The 24,425-nt window shown below is 36.8% G+C and overlaps 1 protein-coding gene across 1 annotated transcript in view; it reads left to right on the plus strand.

The window, feature by feature from the left end:
• Nucleotides 1-2,229: 2,229 nt before the first annotated feature.
• Nucleotides 2,230-24,425, plus strand: part of LOC120530574 (solute carrier family 22 member 6-A-like) — a 58,499-nt gene continuing 36,303 nt past the window's right edge. The window contains exons 1-3 of the mRNA XM_039754994.1: nucleotides 2,230-2,634; nucleotides 11,873-11,976; nucleotides 19,653-19,807. Coding sequence (XP_039610928.1) covers nucleotides 2,230-2,634; nucleotides 11,873-11,976; nucleotides 19,653-19,807 — 664 coding nt within the window. The remainder of the gene's footprint in view (nucleotides 2,635-11,872; nucleotides 11,977-19,652; nucleotides 19,808-24,425) is intronic.

Raw genomic sequence — 24,425 nt, forward strand, 5'->3', positions numbered from 1 at the left:
AGTCACCACTATCACACAAGCAAATAGAAAATGTATTCTAACATGAGAAAAATAGTGCTAAGGATATACCATAAAATTATTATTTCCAGTTCCCTTTTGTATTCAGAAACATGCGTCGGTAACACAGAAACCTTATCTTCTTATATCAAGATTTTTGCAGCTTGAAAGTGGACGTATTTGTTAAGCTTTTAGGCTTTTATTTTCCAGTGGTGTCTCTGTGGCCCATTGCCTCCATTTTAAAGTGCTCATGTAGGCAAAATATTTTAAAATTATTTTGGAAACACTTCATTTTAGAACACAATTTCATTTATACCATGTTTACAAAGAACTAACTATGATTTCAAAAATACCCTAATTATCCTTCAAGTCTGGCAGTATGTTTCTGGTGTCACACACGTGCGATTGGGAAACAGCTAAAGGGCCTGAATAGTAATAATTCCACACCAGACCGGGGGCGGCAAGGTGCACTGACTTTTTTTCTCAATCCCTTGCAGACCATCCACGGGAAATCCTGCATGGTTCCAGCACCTCTGACATAATTTCTTGTCCAGCCCCTCGATAACATCACTTCCGGTTCCCAGTCATTCGATGATGTCACTTCCGGTCCCAGCCCCTTTGATGACGTTGCTTCTGGTTCCGGGTCCTTTCATAACTCCACTTCTCAGCAAATAAAGCCGCCATCTTTGACAACCGGCATCAGTCCTGTTTTGGGTTCTGACTTGTGAACATCTCACCACTGCCCCAAACCTTTTCTGATGTCTTCTTGTCATTTTTTTGTGACACTGGATTTTGCATAATGTTATAAAATCAACCAAGTTATACTCTGATTTTCAAATTACTTCTTATTGCCCTTTTGTTTTCCTAAAAGTTCTGAAAGTTACTAAATGCAAATATTTATTTCACATTGTTACAGCATACTGTTTGATTTCACATTAAGGACAATATTTAAATACACATTTTTTAAAAATGCCATAATTTGTAAAACACAATATATGAATTGTTTATTGGGTACTCCTGACATCCCTTTACCACCCTGAACTGGATAGGCAGATTAGAAAATACATAAATGGACAAGATCTAAAAATGTATCTTTAACCATACCAGGCTATAACCATTTTCTAAGCCTGTTTAATGTATCATAAAGCTGTTACTTTGTGACTAACTTTTAGGAATTTTGATAACTGATATATTTTACATATATTCTCATTTGTTATTTTCTCCAGATTGAAAATCCATCCATCCATCCATTCGCTAACCCGCTGAATCTGAATACAGGGTCACAGGGGTCTGCTGGAGCCAATCCCAGCCAACACCAGGCACAAGGCAGGAACCAATTCTGAGCAGGGTGCCAACCCACTTCAGGACACACACAAACACACCAAGCAAACACTAGGGCCAATTAAGAATCGCCAGTCCACCTAACCTGCATGTCTTTGGAATGTGAGAGGAAACCGGAGCACCCGGAGGAAACCCACGCAGACAACATGCAAACTCCACGCAGGGAGGACCCGGGAAGCGAACCCGGGTCTCCTAACTGCGAGGCAGCAGCGCTACCACTGCGCCACCGTGCCGCCCCAGATTGAAAATAATTTGAAAATTTTAATATGTAATATTTAACATGACAAATATAGTGCATGTCAAAGTGCAAATGATGCATCAGGCTAATTACATTTAAGATAAGGTTTTAGATTCATCACAAAATATTTCTCATTCTTTATCTCACATTCTAATATAAAAAAAGCAAGCATCAGACTATAGAAAAAAAATGCTCATGTACATTTAAAAAATGAAATGAATAAAACAGAAGGAATTGCACTGGTAGCTGATGTTTTTTTGCTACCATAATTAAAAAGGTCATCAGGGCTTTACAACCTGATTTTACATCTACTGCTCAACATTCCTAAATATCACAACTGAAACAAGCTGCTTAAATTGTTTTATACATATTCTTTGAAAAAATATTCAGGATAAAATATAACCTGCATTTTATGTTAGACAAGAACCCCATTAATTAATAAAAGAAAAGTAGAAGATTAACTTGACAGATTAAGGAGTAGAAACGGCTGCAAGCAGTGCCTTATTAACCAGTCTTTCATTTAATAGGGTGTGAATTCATCACTTGTATTTAATTTTTTTGAACTTTGTACATGCTTTATATTTAGTAAAACTGCAAAGCAAGTGCATTGTGCAGGTCCTGTGCTGTCTTTTCTTTTCCAAGTTGATTTTGCTATGGCTTTCTTAGATCTGCTGGATAATATTGGAGGCCTAGGACTCTTCCAGTTGCTAAATGCAATTCTACTGACTATTCCAGGCTTCCTTACAGCTTGCCATGCCCTTCTTCAGAACTTTTCGGCTGCAATTCCAGATCACCACTGTCGAATTCCAAACCAGACAAGTACAGTTAGCCACTGGACTTTCTCCTTTTCTGAACTCAGTAATAAATCTATTTTAAAGGCTTTTATACCTTTAGAAAAAAACAATAATCCTAGCAAATGTGAAAGATATCTCAACCCTCAATGGACTCTATTAATATTGAACGAAACCACTCATCATAAAATTAATCAGACAACTGAAAAGTGCCAAGATGGATGGGATTATGACAGGCGTGAATTTTTAGAAACAATTGTTTCAGAGGTAAGGTTACTGAATATTGTTTTTCCTATGTTTTTTATCAGTCTTACTCTAAGAAAACATGTATATACAGTAAATACAAATTAGGTTCTGCAGATGCTAGATTGTTAATATGCTGAGTACAACAGCACACATTAAATCTGTAATAACCAGCATTAACTAAGATTATGAAAATTCCAGTTTCTCATCCATCTGATTTTAAGCTGTCTGCCTAGTTTGTATTTTTGCATTGATTTTGTGGTTTTACTTTAAAGCTACTGTATTACATTTCTGAAGGATCTTCTAAACAGTTTGATTATTTTAAACATTAAGGTTACTTCTATTTTTAAAATAATTGTTGCTTACCTTTTAAAACTGTAATTGTTTTTATTTTTTACAATGTAGCATCATTGTTATTTTATATTTGCTTTTATTTAATTTCCCTATTATTAGAAAGGAAAAAAAAAATCTTACCACAGGTTGTATTCTGATTTTTCCATTTTTACTGTACATATTTTCTTGGAACAGTAAAACGTAAATTTATATATTCTAGAATACAATAAGTGAAAGCAAATGTTACAAGGGAGATCTGTTAAATGTTAGAATCAGTCAACTGCTTCATAGTTTTTTTTAAAATAAATCCATTAGTCACAAAGTAGTCTCCCACTGCTGTTCCCAGTGTCCACTCCATGTCCAAACACACAAAAGTCTTGAAAATTGCAAGGTAGTCTTCATTTTCACTGAGGATGTACAACTAGTTACCAGCAGGAATGCTGAACACAGTGTTTTTATATTGAACTTCAGGGATGTTGAGCGCTGCTTTTTATCATGTGGTGTAGTGTTTCATCCTGCACGTCTGTGTGCTAATCCTCCTGTTATATGTAGGTAGGAGAAGATTTTTGTGTACAGCTGCAGGTGTAACAGTCAGTCAGCTGTCTTCCTTCACAAACTGATGGCACAACTGGTGTTCAATCCAGATTTCTGCTTCGAGACTCTCTGGTTCACAGACAAAAACGCGATAAACATATGAGCCCCGACAAAACCGCGACGGACAAATGAGCGCCGACAAACCCGCTAACTGGTTTTTGACAAATGCGCGGCGACAAAATCGTCACGACAAAATCGCGAGAGAGGCCAAGAGAGTGGGACGCGTACGTGCGTATTATGTACACATTATGTGCTAGGTTATAACGGTTATAACTGCTGATGGCATGCCACGAACAAATAACTCAGTCGAGGGTTGGCATAATGCGTCGTATACAAAGTGGAATTACCAGCAGTCAGGCAGCCAGCAAGTCTAAATACGCTCAACTATCAAGACGTCTTGCTGCAATTCTTCCTACATATGCAGGACGTGATCTTAAGGACTATCTGCATGCCGTGCTGATGGCATGCCGTGTCTCATAATATTGACTTCTAAAATAAACATTATTATATATGCTTTAAACTAGTAATTCATATTTAATGAAACTTTTGCGATTTTGTCGGCGCGATTTTGACGCCGCGTTTTAATTGGCTCTATTTTGTCGCATTCATATGTCTATCGTGCAAATGTCGTGTCACAGACTCTCTACATGGCTGTTCTGTAACACCATTCTGATTTACCTTGTCCTTTGCGTATGCAGTCTTGGTACCAGATCCACCTCACACTCGTCACATGGGGTCAATGGAAACATGTGCTGCCACATTTTTGAGCCGATCCAAACCAATCTTTTTTGAAGCTCTGCCAGCTGCCACACACCCAGGCCAGAGGACCTAAGGGACTGGAGAAGCGCTGGTGGAGCTGCAGAGGTAGTAGTCTCTCAGCTGTCTGCTCTCCTGTATTGATCCTGAAGTTATCATTCCAGATCCCAGAACTCTCTAGCAACTTCTAAGAAAGGCCCAGCAAGTCTATTTTAGGAACTCCCTGCAGCACTCGCCACTTTGCTAAGTCTTAGATTTTTCCTATTTCTACCAGCAATAGTGCAGTGTAGTGGCTCTGAGGTTAGGGATGTGTGCTGGCAATTAGAAGGTTGCCAGTTAGAGTCCTGTAAACGCCAGAAGTGACTCTACTCCATTGGGCCCTTGAGCAAGGCCCATAACCCACAATTGCTTTGTCCTGTCAGATGTTAATCTGCATTCAGCCCTACAAGTAGGTCCTCCAAGTTACAGGGTAAACTTAGGGGTTGGTGGCAGGATTGGCAGTCTAGCCACTGTAAAAAACCTCACACTGTTCCAGTGTGGTGCTGAGGTGTCACCTGCTGTACTCAGGTCCCAATCCAGTTGGTTCATTGTGTGGGGGGGTGCAACAACAAGCTATCAGTGCATGCTCCCAACCTCTCTCTAACAGCAATGCAGTATCATATTGATGCCTACCAGCACCAACCCAATGGACTCATGCTGTTTTGTATCACTCAATATCCTTAAAAGGACTGCTTGTTGTTGCCATACTAGTTGTAAATTAGTGCGACTTCCAGATTTGTCATTTTTATTGGCTCTCCTGGCTGCAATTGGCTCTGAAGCTACTCATTTGATTGATGGAATACTCACTCATACTGTTAGTAACTCATCCCCATGCTAAAGCAAATTGTCAGCTCTATTTTAGTATAATAATAAACCGCTTAAAAAATACACTTTTGAATTTAAGTGAGACTTGAGAGCAAATAGCTTCCTGATACTTGAGCTCTCCATTTACTGCCTCTAACCCTACATCATTCTAAACAATGCTAAATGAAACAGACACAAAGTAACATATGTTATGTTATCTTAGAATTTTTTTTTTCAATTCTTCTTTCTGCTTTTCTATAGTGGTAAATTCCACCTAACTAGGAATGTCACAAGAACCAATACCACCTTCCCAATCTGATACCAAAATGCCCAAAACTTAACAGTACAGGTTTTTAGTGAAAGTTGACACAGCGCATGATGAGTAACTGCAAGTAGAAGTATTATTTCGGCAGGCATTGCAAAACGTGATGAGACGTGAGTAAAAACAACATGTGAAAATGACTCACAGTGCTATTATTCTGTCTACGCAGTCCCAATACAAATCAGAGGCTTTGTCTCTGATTGGACATCTACAGATGTCTGTTTAACCATCCATCCATTTTCTAACTGTAGCACATATACAGAATCACCTGTAAAGGACGCTAAAATGTTTGAGGAAACTGCACCACTGGCAGTTTTTACAACAGTTGTTTCAAACGAAGAGGCTGTTTAACATGCGTATGCCAGCAGTGAAATAAGCTGCTCCATTTGATAACACCAAAATAAAAAGTATTTTGTGTTTCATTGCTTTGAAGAACAAAGCATGTCTCTCTAGTCATACAATATATAATGCGTCAGCAGAAACTCATTACAGAGACACGTAAAACAACAGTGCATGCAAACCTGAATACAAATCAACAAACGCAAAATTTGTGTCATTCATTTGGTTGTTGAGGGCAAGCTAATTTTCATGAGGATAACCCTTAATAAGTGCCAAATGTAGTGAAAACACATGCAGTATATCATATACTGTATTTAAATGGTACAATTGGGAAAGTAATGTGGTCTCTAAGTTGCAATTAATTGACTGCAAGTAACATCAATCCATTATTGTTGCAATTCTGGATTTGTAAACATGCTAGACAATAAAACAGTTCTGATCACTTATGTAAGATACTCTGGAAACAAAACAACAAAGGCTCTTTATACAAGAGTTCTTGAATAATGTAAATAAGTAATAATAAGTAAAATTGACAAGTCTGGATTCACATAGAAAACTTTAAATTTGGGCAAATGTAGGAAAGGGCTAGATTTGTACAATTAAAGCTCCTGGGGCCTCATGTATAACGCCGTGCGTAGAATTCGCACTATAACATGGCATAAGCACAAAAGCCGAAATGTGCTTACGCACAGAAAAATCCAGATGTAGGAATCTGTGCGTACTCCAAATTCCACGTTCTTCCGCTACATAAATCCCGGTCTGAGTGAAAACTAACACTGCACTGCACTGCACGCACCTTATGTCCCGCCCCAAAACCTCCCAGTATTACGCCTCTTTGAATATGCAAATCAATATAAATCGCCCTTAAGCTCAGCCTTCTGTGAAAAGACAATGGGAAAAGCATGAGGGAAAATATAAGAATTTCAGCGAATACCAAGTGGAGGCAAAGGAAAAACATACTATTTGTGTAATTAAACTGTGGTAAAATCAACAAAAGGAAGTTGATTGAGTGACATAGCGTGTTGGAGAAACTTGAAAGCTCAGATATCAGTCGCCGTGAAAAGACGAGTCGTAACCCACCGTCTGAGTGTCATATGAAAGCTTAGAATACAGAGAAAAAAAGGCACACAGTGGGGAAAACAGCAAGAAATGTCAAGTTCAATCTCGAAATTTCCACTTTAATCATGTAGTTTATTTTGTCATTAACACTAGAATTACCAGAGCCTACGAAAAAATTCGTAATTCCCTCCCACCTTAAATTGCATCTTAAATCCCTTCACACCTCTCCGCCAGCGTCCTTTGTCCTCTAAATGTGCTGATAAAGAGAAGCTAGGAGCAGCCGGCTATTCCATCCCCCCACCAATTTAGAACGTGCACGAACTTCTCTCAGCTCATGCCTTGATTGAGTATCTGGGAGTGAAGTGGAGTTGTAGAGTGGAAATAATAGATCTTTATTTGGAACACACGCATTTCATGTCTGTTCCATTTCTACAGTAATCTCTGTCAACACATTGTTAAAACAGAAACGTTTTTTATATTCTAGTAGTAGATGACAAAATGTAGGCATAAACTATATAATGTATGAAGCCTGAAGTCCAAATAACAAAGAAACATTTTCACAAAAGGTTCAAATATAACACAATTGCACTTTTATTCAAAAATATAACTGCAGAAACAAAAAGCCTTCTTAACATGCAACATTGACAGCTGTTTATCATAACTTTTTCCGTGGTGCAATAAAATCAGTTCTCGCTTTGGAATCAAAAGGTCGCGAGTTCGATCCTGCACCACTCCGTTTTGAGAACTAAACTGCTCTTAGTCTTACTATTTTAGATTAAAAGCATACATTTCATTTCAGTCTGTAACAGCCGGTGCAATTTATGATCCTTGTAAAGGTTAGCCTTTATTTTTTTAATTCACTTTTCATTCGCTCAGTCGCGTTCAGAATCAATCCATACAACCCCATCTGACACGGCTGTTTTCACTAAAGACGCGCTATAGCTCTGCAGTGTACCACGATGCATACTAACGCCCGCCCCCCCAGGTTGCTGACACACAAACGCTGGCGAAGCTGCCTTCTTCGTATCTCATCGTCACATGATTTTCTTTTTATTCAGTTTTATTGAGTGTTCCGGCCAGTCCCCGCATGTTGCTGTATGCTGTTTCTTTTGTACTCCAGGACATGCAGAGGAAAGAATGGTAAAGAGCAGTAACTTCGGCGCTATATGCAATCATCAGATACTCCCCATCTGCCCGTGTCGTTCAAACACAGGAACATATATTGGTGTAAAAGTATAACAAAAGTGCACTTTTTCCTTCGCCCGCCAATGTCAATATGGTATCTTATGCACGGTGGATGGCCACGTCCGTTGCAGACCCTGCATAGCCGCCTCGTGCTCATGACACAAGCATTTAGCTTTTGTCGAAATTTGCCGCTGCATTTTTAGCTGTGTTGTTTTTTTCTCTTTCTGTTTTATATTCAATATATATTGGTGTGGCCAACCCCTGCAGTCCTCGCCACACAATGAGCTCTGTAATAGATGTTAAGCCATCTGTAAGCTTAGAGCGCAGATTCTTCAAAACGTTTAAGGAACATTGAACTATCTTTGTAGTACATGTTTAATTATTCTTTCCTTCACACCAGTCCCAGTGAAGAATATGGATAATTTAAATGAAGTTAAAGTTTTACCTGTATAATATAATAAACATATTTTGCTGCATTTCATCTTAAAAATGATATCGTCATCATATGTAAATACGCGCTTTATAAAGTGGCGCAGGTTGTGCAATATTATAACTGTACTGCAAGTTTACAGTGAAGTAATTTTACTTATAAGTACAAACAGTTCTACAAGGAGCACTTACTGAGTGCGTTTAAAGTTCTTGGGATGAAACTGTTTCTGAACCTCGAGGTCCGTACAGGAAAGGGTTTGAAACGTTTTGCCATGGCTGAGGTAGCATGTGCTTGATTCTGTATCCCGATAATTCTCTTTCTGATCAGCTGCTGCTGTGATTCACACTCAGATACAGTTATATAAATACTCCAAGTGGTGCAGTGAGAGTAATATGGAAAAAGATGATCCACTGTGGCAACCCTAATGGGAGCAGCTGAAAGAAGAAGAAGAAGAAGAAGGTGCAGTGAGAGTAACAATGCTAAAGCACACATGGTATTTGGAATACTATGGCTATTCCCTGGACCATTATATTGTTACAAGTTAATTACAATCAGATGCATTACACTAATAAACAATATGCGTTTAGTTTCAATGTATTTATAAAGCTGTGTCAGGAAAATAAGGAGTAACCACACAGGAACAGCAGCACTGCTTTGACGCTGGGTGCCGCCAGTCTACAAAACCGAGTGGAGAACTTGCGTACGACAAGGTATGAGGTACCGTGGAAAAGTGCATGGCTTTACGCCAAGTGTAGGTTTTATACATCGCGATTTGAACGTGGAAAAGTTCTTACGCAACATTTCTGTGTGTAGGCACCGTTTATACATGAGGCCCCTAGAGTTTGTAATACTGTTAAGTATTACTCTAGTAAATTTTTTAAAAGCTAATGATAGCAAATATAAGTAATATAATGATAGCAAATATAAGCAAATATAAATCTTATAATATCAAATGTTATAAACCTAACAGAGGGATTTTCCGACAAAGCAGGTTCTAAAAGCATGTTACAGAAACAGCTTTACATACTTTGTTTAAATGAAAATACCCTGAATTACCTTGGAATTCACTCACTCAACACTACAGATATAATAATTTTTATTTTTAGTGTTGAGTTTCATCAGTATTTTTCAGTTACAGTAGAGAAAATGTCAGAATAAAATTCGAATTTGTACATTTGAGATAAATGAGGAATGATTATATCATTCTTTATAAGCCCTATGCTGAAATCTCCAAGATTATAACATTCCCAATACGCTATTACACCGGAGGAATGCCCATGTTGATCGCAAATGAAATTTAAGTCTTCCATTGTAATTTAATATTTATGAATGCCAATACTGGTTTACTTAAATGATAGCTGGGCAATTACTTTAGACAGATAGATAGATAGATAGATAGATAGATAGATAGATAGATAGATAGATAGATAGATAGATAGATAGATAGATAGATAGATAGATAGTGTGAGCTGGCTGAACACAGGTTCAAACAGAGCCGGAACAAATCATAAATATTTGGGAAATCGGCCAGGAAATCCTCTTCTAATTCTCTGAAACATCTCTAGAAACTTAAACAGGTGCCTTCTGGTAATACTTAACATAAGGCTGCAGGGTACAATACAGAAAATAAATTCAGCTTTAACTCTAGCTGTCGGAACAAAGGAAGGCTTTCCTAGAGCTTTTACTCTTTGGAACTGGCCTCATCTTAAGACAAGTCAGTGGAGGCACCCAATCTTTTTATAATGGGAGGAACTGAAGAGGCAGAGCTAATTTCCCTCATTGGGAGGTTTCTGGGAACAGTGGGGAGAAAACGAAACAGAGTTAGTGACAACACCCCCCTCTCGACCTGGTGGGTTACCGTTTACCTCGAATGAGCCAGCAAAGAGATCCTCAGACACACATGCGTGACAATAGATAGATAGATAGATAGATAGATAGATAGATAGATAGATAGATAGATAGATAGATAGATAGATAGATAAAAAGCAGATGAAAAGACTTCCTGTTTTTGTCATGTGATACGGTGTTGTACCGTGTTAGCCATTGTGGATGAAGTGAGAAGTCAAGGAAAAGGACACCTTTTATTGGTTAACTAAAAATACTACAATATACAAGCTTTCAAGGCAACTCAGGCACCTTCTTCAGGCAAGATGTAATACAGAAACAGGAGTTCCCTGTGGTTATATAGACACCAGAACAGAAACAGCATTGGAAAACCTTCAAGTGAGAATTTTGTGCATGCATGCAAAGCTTCATACAGTATTCTAAGTAAACATATGCACAACAATAAGAAAATAATAATACAGTAGAAGTCATATAGAAGAACAATGCAATGCAATTAGCATACGAGTGTAGCAGTTTACATAAGATTCCGTTTTAACACAAAAGCAAACTATCTTATGTTTAATATAGTCCACTCTAAGACATTACGTTTTTTAACCCTATACTGCCCATGTTAAATATAGGGAAATTTATCAGATGATACCTCTGTGCAGGATAATTTTGCAAAAGTTTTTGGTTTCATGACCAGAGTAATCCAAAAAACTGGAGCTTTCTCAGTGCAACTACACTCCTGATCCATGTTCATCTGCCCCAGTGTTCTCTTCTTTAATCTACAGTACAATACATCTAAATAGTGCAAGAAAGCGCTGTCATAAAAGCTGTTATAAATAACCTTTCCAACAATAGTACTGTAGTCACTGGCAAGGCCTATCTATTGCTGCCACTTCCCATGTAGCAAGGCTAACTGTCCTTTTCATTCCTGACAAGAAACATCTACCTGTCAAGACAAATTCATCAGATAAATTCTAGGACAATACACTCCAACTAAAATATGTTAATTATTCTAATGAATTAACAAATAGACAAGGTATTTGTCATTTGTGTTGCTTCAGGACCACATAATACTGTACAGTTTGCTTAATATATGTAAAATTAATAATATTAGGCACACATCTGCAGGAAAAATAAGATTTAAACTGCTTTACTGAGATGTAGATTAGTTGGTTGTAAACAGGGCTGTTATGATATACCGTGGTAGGTATAACTGGGTAAATCATTGAACACTCGGTAGCATTTGTAAAGACTGACTTTAAAACAGACAGAGTTGGAGATGCTGATGAGAATGAGCATCTGTGAGCAAGTTATTATGGAGATGACTTCAGTACGTATGTTGATGTCAACATTAATGAAGTTAAATTTTGCATTATGTTCATTTATCTTTGTAGAAATGTCAGATCAGCTTTGGATCTCTGTGGGCAACGGGGCTATTGAGCTAAGCACTTCCCTTTCAGTTGTCCTCTGTCTTCCTTTTAGGAAAACCTATCTGCAGTTTGGAGGTCTAAGACTATAAGCTCAATTTTAAAGACCTCAGGGCTATTTAGTGTATTTTACTTTTTCAGTGGGATTTGGTTTGCAGCCGAAAGCCTTTAAAGCAGATGAGCCAGACTGTCTACATGGGAGGTGTACTCGCTGGAGCCATCATTTTAGGCAGGCTTTCAGACAAGTAAGTAATACAATATTCTAAACCAATTAAAAAGTCAAATGTGCTGCTCTAGAGACACTTAAGTTAAAAGTCGGTTCAATTTATCAGCTTCAAGTTATTCTTAGTATAACTTATTTACAGTGACCTATAAAGTGACTTTTCAGCTTTGGCTACATTTTGAATGAACTGAGAAGCATATTATGTAGTTCTAATTAAATTTAGTTCTGATTTAGCAATCCCTGTAAACTTTAGAAAGTAGTTTCAAAGTGTTGTTTTACATTATGATCAATGCAGTTTGATTGATATTCTGCTGTAGTTTTGTAAAATATTCCATAAAATATTGACTTTTACATTTGTTTTAGGATTCTGATTGTATTATAAATGTGTGCAGTGCGTTTAGTTTGTAAACAGAAAAATAAAAATTAAAATAAAATACCCAGCTTTTTATTTTTATACAGTTTCTTTAATTGTAGGCCAATTCCTGAATTTTTGCTCCATTAAATGCCACATATTCAGTACATTTCTATATTTAACATCATTCTGGCGTGCTTCATTACTGATCTGCTCTATATTACAGTTTTAATATGTTCTTACATTTGAAGCACGATTGACCCTAAAACTTTGAGGTTTAAATTCCAGTGCCTTAGCCACTAGGTCACAATGCTTTTTTATTGGTTTTAGTGCAAATGTTTAAAAAATACAATACTGGTTTTTCTCTTTTCCAAGAAATACAGAAAGATGCATGTTACTGTCATATTTAATTTCTCCTTGTTTTTTTTACTGCCTGTGCATATTAATGTATTGTCTCCTGAATTGTTATTTTTAAATAGAACATTAAAAGAGTAGCTGGAAAAGTGGAACCGGTGGTGATGCAGGTTAGAACCTGGACTTCCATGATCTCATAGAAGTAGGAAAACACACCAAACAGAGAATAGGCAACAAAGAGGTTTGTTAATTTATCAATGTTACCTCATAGGGTGAATAGGTAGCCCGGTGTTGGCTTGGGTTTTCAAATAGATGCAGGAACCCATGAAGCCTCTTGCCAGAGCTCTAGCTATATGTTACTCATTCAAAAGGCCTTGTTATTGTTAAATCCTTCAATGTTGAAATGAATACTAATGTAAAAAAATCTTAATTCCTGCCTTTTCTCTGTTAAACACATTTGTCATAATTCTTTAAATCTTCAATACAAAACTTGTGCAAATTAGCACACCACCATGTTATATAATGGCTGAAAGGCAGCGTTACATGCCACATAGTAACTGGTAAAAGATGTTATCATTAATATTGTGGCACACCTAATAAAGATGTTTTGCACAACAGAGGTAAAATAACCAACACATGAGAAAGTTTGAACTTGGAGGATGACTTCTGGTTTGCCACTGCATGCGTTTCCATCCCAACATCTCAGAAAAGCCTGGATGGCTAGCTAACATTATTGGATCAGTGTGCGCTACTTGGAAAGTTTAAAACATGGTTATATCAATATTGCATTCATCCTAGAATTATGTGGTCTCTTCTGATTTACGAGGTGCCAATTTGACCTTAGAAATCTTGGAGACAAAGTTTAGTAGCCTTCTGCAGAGATTGCTGGGACTACAGAAGTACCTGTGTAGTATGCACTATATTGTCGAAGTAATAAACTGCAACTGCCATTTAAATTCTTGGGAGCAGGAATTTAAGGTAACAAGAGCCATGAAAGTACTGCACTATAGGGAATCAAGTTGACAGAAAGTGGCAAGACCTGGGATTTCGGTGAGGACTAGCAGGAAGTGGAAGGCAGAGGGCAGTAAAGGCTTGTTTTGGAAGGCAAGGCTGCATCATAAGAATATGGACGGGTGGTCACTCAAGGAAGAGCTGGACTAGAGTCCTTTTCAGCTGTACACCATAACATTGATAAAGGGAGTAGGTAAAAGCGGTAGTTTAAGTGGAGAAATTGTGCAGGGTGATGGGAATAAGGCAGGAGGGTGCATGGTGAATATAGGTGAATGTTGCATAGAGGAAGGTAATCTAGTCAGAGCTGAGGCACATTGCATCAAGTTTCTCGCCCAGGCTGTGTACGATCTACTTCACAGCCCATCCAACCTACAAAGATGGGGCAAAGTAGAAACCCCATCTTACCTTATGTGTTTCAGGCAAGCAACTCTGTGTGAAAGATGGTCCAGATGAAGGCATAATTTGGTCCTAAAGGCAATTGCTAGAGCAATCAGCGAAGGAGTGGAATGGGCGAAACAATCTCACGCTCACAAGTGGATTTTCACCTTCAGACCTAGAGAGAAGCCAAGTTGGCAGGAAGAACTCCAACAAGCATCCTGACCTCTGCAATTGACTGGCAGCTGTTGGTGGATCGTGAATAACAACTAAAAAATGCCTGGAAGAGATCTTTGAAAGGAAGCTTACCAACCAAGTATGAGGGGCTGATCAGAGACTGTCAGCAAGATGGAATTTCCAGTGCCGCAGGGGTTTTGCATTTCAATTGTAAAACCATTAGTTAAATGGGCACTGAGAGAAATTGGAAGAGGAGAGCCATCCAAAATACCATCAAAGTGGTGGAGAAAACCTAAAGGTAGCTGTGGCTCACGAGAGGAGAACACTGGGAGCAAGTAATTAGTTAGCCATTCGGACAAATGCAAGGGTCTGATCAGCTTCAGCTGGGTCACCTGATGAAGGATGTATGATGTCAAAAGACAGAGATCCGAGGATCTGAGATACATCACTGAAGATGTGTCCTGAAGTATCAACTCAATATATTTGCATATTATATTTTCTCTATATTATCTTATTTGAAAAAATGTGTTGTTCTTTCTGCTTCTTCCATTTTCGCCCACTTTTGAATTAGTTATGTTGAAGAAAAACATTTCAACATTTTCTTACAATTAAGACTGCATGTAAAAAAACTCTGCTAAGTAATTCTTCATGATGCATCCAACAATGTAAGACTTCCTTGATATTGCATCCTACAAACTAATCACTCACTAGAGAAATGTTCCCTTTCCTGATATCTCAGTGAAATTTGGATTTGTTAAAAGTCAAACATCTAGTAAACAATATTTTGTTTACTTGTTAGACCAGTGGTTCCCAAACTAGTGCTGGGGACTCAATGTGGCAGCATGTTTTTGTTCCAGCCAACTTCTGTTTTAATCGAACTCCTAGCCTAATTAAATGATCTGTTATTTCCCAGTTTCTGTGCTTTAGTGTCAATGAAGAAATTACAAAACTAAGTTTGGTAAATTTTCATTTAAATGTACTAAGCAGTAATATGGGGATAATGTGTTAATTTACTTTTTAATAATATTTTCCTCCTGATCTCATTCTGCTTTTCCAGGAGTTCTGTTATTTATTCTAATATTTACTAAACAGTGAACCTGATGCTGTAGTTGTAGTTGCAGCCTTTCATCATTCATTTTTGCCCAGGTGTCTGCTCTGCTTACATTTAATTGTCATAATTACAATGAAGGGAGAAAACTAAGCAGAAAAAGGGCAAAATAATAGGAAAACATGGTTTAGCATTTAATGCTACAGCAAAAAGAAATATTCTTTATGTACTGTAAATGTAAAAATCATACTGCTGTGCATTTACAAATGGAAAAAAAAAGCCAGCTAATTACATGAGATTAATTATTATCACTGATTATGAATCTAGTTGCAACAAAAACCTGAAGCCCCAGTGGATCCATCAGGACCAAGTTTTGGAAACAAGAATTTAGAGAGTTCAGTTTTGTTAGGTGATGAATAGAGATTTCAATTCACAATATTCTGCAAGTTTGGGATCCATTCAAATATATATATATATATATATATATATATATATATATGTGTGTATATGTATATGTTTGTATATATATGTGTATATATATATACTGTATATACAGTATATAAAGATTAGCAAAATTGTACATAGTTTTCATGTGATATTTTCACTCATTTTTCTTCAAAACTTAAGTCATGTAGTATACATCTATATTTCATGTTTTCATCTTCATAAGGAAAATACAACAATGATATTCTTGTGTCAATACAACCAACTTAACGCACATACATCAAAGAAAATACCTTATATGCATCGCTCCGCTGAAAATAGTAGTAGTTCAGTTGTGTGTTAGCAGATGACAAATAAAGCCCATGTAATGCAACACACTTACAAATTGTAAAACTGCAGGAATATTCAATTGCCAGCAAAATCATGACTGGAGATCATGCAGGAGAAGGCATATTCCTTTCCTGTATTAAGTTAGATACCATTCATCTTGCATAGATAACAATGTCCAATAGTTTTAGCATCTGCTATAACTATGAATAAATCTCAGGGTCAGAGTTTTGACTGTGTAATATGCCTGTGAACCAATAGCAAGCGGCCACAGGTGGCCAGGGGTTATCAAAATAAACTTCTTTACATTGGTTCAGAATCCTCAGTTTGTATAAAAATTCTTACTATTTCAAATTAGTACAGCTAACCAGACATTATTACCTGCGACCATTATTGAACCCCTAGTTCATCATCATCTGAAGCAGTTAGATTTAATCATAAGAGAAGGACACAAACAGAAACTATATTAATATATTTTTATTTGTTTTAAACCTGTTTGGTGAATTTCATAAGATCTCTGGATGTATAATTAATGTTAATAAGAATATACTCTTAACATGTATTCCTTTGCATTCCCCACTAAACTAGATCACTTTATGCTGAACTGTTATAAGAAAACTTAAATATCACTTTAATTTTTTTTTCTGAAATATGATGGAGAGCAATGACCAGGGTGTTAATATTCTTTTCATTTCACTTTAACTGCAGAATTAATATTATTAAAAGTAATATCGTCCTAAAGCACCTTTATCAGGGTTATTAAAACTAACAAGAATTATAATTACAGTGACTAAAAAAGCATGTTAAAATTGTATACTCGAAAACAAACTGAAAATTTAAAAGGGTAGAAGCGAAAATATTTTCTGTTTTTAAAATAAAGCAATTGCTGGTAGCCTACTGTTCAATGTTCCCATTATGGCACACACAAAATTTTTCAGCAGCTCTCAAATAAGCAAGGAAATCCAATCCTTTATATTATGACATACATCACTCCTCCACGGGGCATCTTATTGCAAAATCACTGAGGAGAGAACACACAACTGCCCTCCTACCAGAAATCATCTATTTTGCTTGCATTGCTTACCTGGAAGAATCCTAACTCCACTGCCATAAGTCAATAGCCAGGTAATGTCTTATACAAGGGGTTCCCAAACTTTTTAAAATGTTGTACCACCTGGTCAGGGTGGTAATAATATAAACCTAATATCGCATTATCCAGGATCTTGGTTTCTGCTAACAGCAGTCTCATAGCATGATCTTGGACATTAGCAGATCCATTCAAGAAATGCTTTACTATTGTGGACTATTGTTGAATATATGTTCAAATATCATTGGATAGACTGAGGTCGGGGCTCTCAAGCCTTTTTTCTTGATATAACACCTCCAGAAATTGAAATATTTTGAAGAAATTACATTTTCTTGTTTTTTATCTTAAATTGTTAAATACTGAATTCTCATTAGGCCCAACTAAAGGTGATATTTTTTACCACTACCATACTGATAATGCATTTTGGAGATTTGATAGTTTTTTGTGTGGGTCTGTTTTTTAAGTTTCCAAGTATATGTCAAATGTTTTTGTAATTAATTATTTTAATGTAAAAGCAGTAAGTGTATTTGATATGCAATAAAAAAAGGCCTTTCAATACTTTACATTTATAAAAATGATACAATTATATTTAAAATCAGATCAAAAGCAGGAGAACATTCACTCACAAGTCAACATACATCTAATCATCAACAAAAGAGAAAAACAACTCACAAATGGTTCTAAGTCAATGTAAATGATGAGCCTGTTTCATTGCTACCCAGTTCTGCTTCTAGGTTCAGCCTGCTTCTGTGCTTATTTTTAAACAAAGTATGAATGTCGCCAAACATTGGTGATGTTAAAAACTTTCTGCTGTTGATTAATATGGTATTAATATCACTAAAATGAAATGTCAGATACTTGAGTTTTATTATTAACAGCTGTTAACATTTGACTTTCTTCCTCCTTGTGTACTCTGCACTAATCTGCCAAATTCTAAAACTGTTCTTTAAATGATGATGTAGCAATCAAGTTTACCAAAACTAAAATATTGTAGCATTGATGCAGCCGTCCTGTGAAAGAGAGAGAGAGAGAGTGAGAGATGTTTTCCAGACTCGCCTGTTTACAACTCACTGTTTTGCAAAAATCTGTTGCTCTTGTCAAGTTATTCCCGGGCAGTCTTCTTCCTGACGTGGATAGGTTCAAAGATTTAGAAGAGTGACAGAGCTGTAACACTGAATTTCAAAAGCATGAATTGGCACTGGTGGTGGCCATGGAATAGGAGAACAAGGTATGCAGGATAACAGTGGAGATTTGCTGCAAGAGCATTGGGAGAAGGAACAATGTAACTAAGATGCGGCCTAGCATGACAATAGAGACTCAGTTCTGCCACTTTGTAACAGACTGATCCTTTTCAAGGCTCACTCTCCATCTCTCCAGGTGAGAATGGCAGTACTAGACTCCAACTACAATTATATTGGACTACATCCATGCAAAAAATTGAAGAATATTTTCGGTTATGTATATTTAATAACTACATGAGGTAATTAACAGTAGAATAACCAAAGCCAACGAAAAAACTCATAAATCTGTCCCACCTTAAATTCCTTCGCACCTCTCTGTCAGCCTCTTTTGTCTTCTAAATGTGTCGATAAGCCCAAACAGCAAGCAGCCCTGCAATACCATTCCCACCACCTCCTCAGAATGGGCAAGAAGTTCTCCCAGTTCCTGCCTTGATTGATTATCTGGGAGTGAGCTACCCAGAATTGTAAGGGGAAATAATTTGATGTGTGTTTTGCGTCTACAACAATCTACCTAAACATATCGTTAAAATAGAAATGTTTTTCATGTTTTAGTAATAAATAAATAAAGAGGCTGACGGAGAGGTGCGAAGGGATTTAAAGTGTGCCGGATTTACAAGTTTTTTCATTGGCTCTGGTAATTCTAGAGTTAAAGAAAATCATCAGAATTGGAATAGATTTTTTTCAGAATGTTAACCTTGCCAAGAGTGTCACAGTCCCCCAGGTGCAGTGTGGCAGGTCCCCAGCTTTAAAATCCCTGCCTTTTACTACCTAAAACTGAAAAAAAATGTAATTCTCTTTGTGACAAACTGTTCAGCATTGTTTTGAATTGAACAAGAATTTATGAATACCATTCTTACATAAACATGACAGTTCTCTGCTAAGCATTTTCTGTTATCTTAATATATTGTATGTGAAATGTTAAATTAGACTATGCTAATATATAAAGTATATATCACTCTGTATCAGGTAGAGGAAAGCAGAAAACTATTCAGTTAGATGGAATTGATGCATAATGCTTGTATTAATGTTGTTGTGCTAAGCAGGCAGTGTGGTGTAGTGGCTAAGGCTTTGGACTTCAAACCCTGAGGTGGTGGGTTCAGATCTTGATGCTGTGGGACCATGTTACCTGCCTATAACTTAACTGGAAAAACAAAAGAAGTGTAATTAAATGTTGTAAGTCACTTTGGATAAAAGCCAAATAAGTAATATTAATATATTGTCTTTTTGACTGAACTGTTCATTACATTATAAAGCAATTAACTATAATGATGTTATACTGCAGATTTGGCCGCAGGAGAGTACTGACTTGGTCATACTTTTTGCTTGCTGTTTCTGGAACCTCCACGGCTTTCTCTCCATCATACTTTGCATTTTGCTGTTTCCGGTTCCTGTGTGGCCTAGCTGCAGCTGGAATTACCCTCAATGCAGTATCCCTTAGTGAGTTTGATTTTAAAGTTTTTATATATTCTTATAGTCTATCAAGATACTTCTTTGAGAAAAGTTTTACAAATTTATGCCAGAATTTCCAAAAATATAAATGTAACTTTCAAATACACGTGACCATATGTATATTTGACCAATGACTATTTTGGGTAATGTAAAAACATGTTTCCCATTATTTTTATAATACATAACTTTTGCTTTGTTTATATTTTTATAGTGTTTATTTTGAATTCGTTAAAAGGATCATATTTCAGCTATGTGAAGTACCATAACTGGAAGCATTGCTGTGTGATATGGCATCACAACCACAAAGGATAGTAAGGAAGCCTAGAGAATTGTGATGTTTGCTTCAGAAATGATAGAATTTCTTAAAACTTGCAGGCATCAAAAATTTGCTGCCTTAATAAAGCCCTTGACATAACAGAGGATAGTAACCATCTTTGACACATATGGCTCTCACAGTCTGGCATACAGTATTATTACATCAATATTTATAGCAGAAGGTCAAAAACAGTTTTTACCCTTGGGCGAACCCCTAAAGTATTTTGATTGTCCATCTGTCATTCAGTAATGTCTGAACCATCAAATGTGATTCTTTTGTTCTGCATATTGTACACATTATTGTTTTATGGGTGACGTACTGTATGTTATATTTTGCAATACTTTTGTTTTTGTGAGAGAACCTACAATAACACAGGAAAGCCATGTAAGCAGACAGTGCCCAGCCTGGGATTTGAATCCATGACTCTGTAGTTGTGAGACTGCACATCGTTAGTGACATTTTAATAATAGAAGAGTATCTACATTTAATATCTTTTAAGAAAGTTGTATCTTGGTTTGTTGTTAATGGCAAGTCTTCTTCTAAGACCTTCTTCTGCTTAAAAATGTATCCTATAATTCTCAATTGCTTAAAGGAATACTACACAAAAAAATTATATTTTTTACATAGCTTATATGTTACTTAACCCATGTAGTTTCTAGTCTATGGAATGTCTGAAAACAATTCTCATGTTTTAATGTAGAAAGAGAGAAACACACTTATCTATACTAATAAAAGGCAAAGCCCTCACTGACTCACTCACTCACTGACTGACTCACTCATCACTAATTCTCCAACTTCCCTTGTAGGTAGAAGGCTCATTCCTTACAGCTTACTTACAAAAGTTGGGCAGGTTTCATTTCGAAATTCTACGCGTAATGGTCATAACTGGAACCTATTTTTCTCCATATACTGTAATGGAGTTCAGCTCGATGGCAGTGGGGGGCGGAGTTTCGTGTGACATCATCACGCCTCCCACGTAATCACGTGAACTGACTGTGAGCGCAGTACTTAGAAAACAAGGAAGAGCTCCAAAAAGCACTGAAGAAAACATGCATTATACAATTGAGAAGGCAGCGAAACAATGAGAAGCGAGCGAGCGAGTGACACATACAAGCATATTCATAAGTGCAGCTACTGTGGAAACAAAGCACGGTGTAAACCGTAAGTTTAAATTAAGTTTATAGACACGCTCCCACTGCCGTTTGTCATGCACAGTGATTCATACAAGCATATTCATGACTGCAGCTACTTTGGAAACAAAGCACGGTGTAAACCTAAAGTTTATATTAAGTTCATAGACAGGCTGCCGCTGGCGTTTGTCATGCCCACGACTAATGCGGGATACAAGTTTAATGAGAGGACGCAGGGTATAAACGAGAGGTGAAGGGCTGTGCTTATGCAGATTCCAAGAGACTGTGTTTGTGGGGGGATTGACAGTTGAGGCGGATGGGTGAGTGACATCATCATCTCCCCTCCCATTCAGCTCATTTTGCTCTGAGCTGAGCTCCGCAGCTAACGCGGTCTTGCGGAAGCAACTTTGTGATGCTGCCACCAAATACTCACAGAAAAATCCACAAATTTATACACACGCTGTCTCTAGAGTTTCTCCACACTCTGAATCCTCCAGGCACTACTTACAAAAGGTTACATTGACAATCATGTTATGTAATTTTTAAAATGTTTCCTTTTCTTAGCACAACCACAGCTGAGAAGCTTCGATGCATGTGCTCCATAACACGTTAAAAAATAACGCATTTAATCACACTTTGCATTCCAAGCAAAGGGGAACTTCTCTCAATGCATGATTTCCTGGTACACCAATTACACTGATGCACACATCAGAGCTACAAAAATGTAAGAGTCGGAAGAAAGCGCGTTGCTATGACTGATTGGAGGCAAATTTCATTTCAAAAGACTACCTGACGGAAGCCTTGATAAAAGCGTGGTTTTGTGCAAACTGTGCAAACAGGAATTTGCAGACCACCAAAGCACTTCAACCTTACGGTTCCATCTAAATGCAAAACATGTTAAAGCGAGCACAGAAACTGTGTAAGCTGTTAGCACTAGCAGTACGAGTTCGAGTACCAACAAAAGGTGTCGGCAGCCCAAACCTGATGAAATGACTGGCTTCAGGACCAAAATTAGTAAGTCAACATTGGTCAAACTTACAGATTCTCTCCCAAAATGGATTGCTTTGGACTGTAGACCACTAACAGTGGTGGAAGATAGGGGGTTAGAAAATGTGCTACAATTAGCGTCAGGTGATCCAACTTTCCGACTACCGTGCCGAGAGACTATTTCAAGTAAAATTCAACAGCTTTATGACACTAAAAAGCAAGCAGATTTAGATGCATTACAGAAATCGGACTTTGTGGCTCTTACTGGGGATCATTGGACTTCTGTGACCGTTAGTAATTTTAATTACATCTAATTACAAAATGTTCAATGATCACACTGTTTTTGCCTAATGTACAAAATAATTTTGGCTAAGGTTACTCAGAATTTAAAGTTGAAGCTGGACAAATTAACTTTTATGTTTCTGCCTTATTTTTTTAAGATGAAAAACTGCACTTTATTTTGACATTTTTCTTATTATTATTTAAAGACAATACCATTCTGAACATGTACTTAAAGTACTTAGAATACCACTTTATTTTTAAGTCTGCCCAATCTTAGCCACGGATGATGATTCTGATTTGAATTGAAATGCAGTTTAAATGCATTTTTTTTTTCAGAAATTAAAAGAGCTTGAGTTTACAATATTCATGTCCATGTCGCCCACTAAAACCCTTTTAAATTAATAAAAACATTTGCGCTTTGAGGCAAATTTACGTGTGCGATTACATGCGATGAATCAAGATTAATTAATTACAAAGCCTCTAATTAATTACATTAATTTTTTTAATCGAGTCCCACCCCTAATATATATATGTTGATATGTATATATATGTGTATATATGTACATATGTATATGCATATATATGTATATATGTGTGTGTGTATGTATATATATATGTTTGTGTGTGTGTGTGTATATATATATGTATATATATATGACAGCAACACTCATGACAATGACAATGTCAATCATGTTACGTTATTATTAAAATGTTTCCTTTTCTTTTTCATTACTTCTTTAACACACTACTTCTCCGCTGTGAAGCGCGGGTATTTTCCCAGTGATATAATAAATCCTAAAGGTGACCAATGCTGCACAATGGCATACAGTGTGAAAAACATCCATGGGAAAAAAAAAATTCTCACATTACTCATGTCAAATAATCCACATGTCCATTATCCAGTTGTATGTTCACAACATGTAAACAGTATATTTTTTTGCTAGAATATTATTAACAGTTACTTCAAGGAAAGGGAGCTTTCACAGTAAGCAGGAAAGGCGCACTCTTATAATTCTCTGCTTTTGAATTGGAGACAGAACTCTTGACCAATCAATGAGTGGGAAAGGCACAACAGATTTTTTTCATGGTAAAGGATGTTTCTTATTGAAAAATTCTGATCTTGATTGAAAAATTTGTACACCCAGATCACAAACCTCTGTGAAGAGTTAATAGTGGCAATCTTAAATAAAATGTATATCTTTCATATAAATTGCTATGTTAAATTATAGACATTTTTCTGTTTTTCTAAGCACTCATTTCTAAATTACTTTTTCTTAACATTAAAGAAGTACAGTGGAACCTCGGTTCGCGACCATAATTCGTTCCAAAACAATTTTGGTCATGAACCGAAGTAATTTCTCCCATAGGATTGTATGTAAATGCAATTAATCCATTCCAGACTGTACGAACTGTATGTAAATATATATTTTTTAAAGTTTTCTAAGCACAAATATAGTTAATTATACCATAGAATGCACAGCGTAATAGTAAACTAAATGTAAAAACATCGAAGAAAACCTTGAGCAACAGAGAAAACTAACACTGCAAGAGTTCGCACTGTAGCGCTACGAACCACTCACTAAAAACACTTTTTTTAATGAGTATTAAGCACAGGGAAAAAAACGAACATTTGAAAAATCTGTAATTTAATAAACCACCTAGAAAAGTAACATTGCAACAATGCACGCTATGAACCGATCACTGTAAACAGAATTGAAGTGGAAGTTAAAATCCAATAGAAAAAAGTCTTCAATAAATACAACAAAGTTAAAACAATGCTCAGATCTGTCTCTTTAAAAACAAGCCTTATGCGTCCAACCGTCTCTCTCTCTCTCTCGCGCGCGTGTGTGTGTGTGTCTCTCTATAGTGCGCGTGTGTGTGTGTCTCGGGC

The sequence above is a fragment of the Polypterus senegalus genome, chromosome 6 (genome assembly GCF_016835505.1).
Source record: "Polypterus senegalus isolate Bchr_013 chromosome 6, ASM1683550v1, whole genome shotgun sequence".
NCBI lineage: Eukaryota > Metazoa > Chordata > Cladistia > Polypteriformes > Polypteridae > Polypterus > Polypterus senegalus.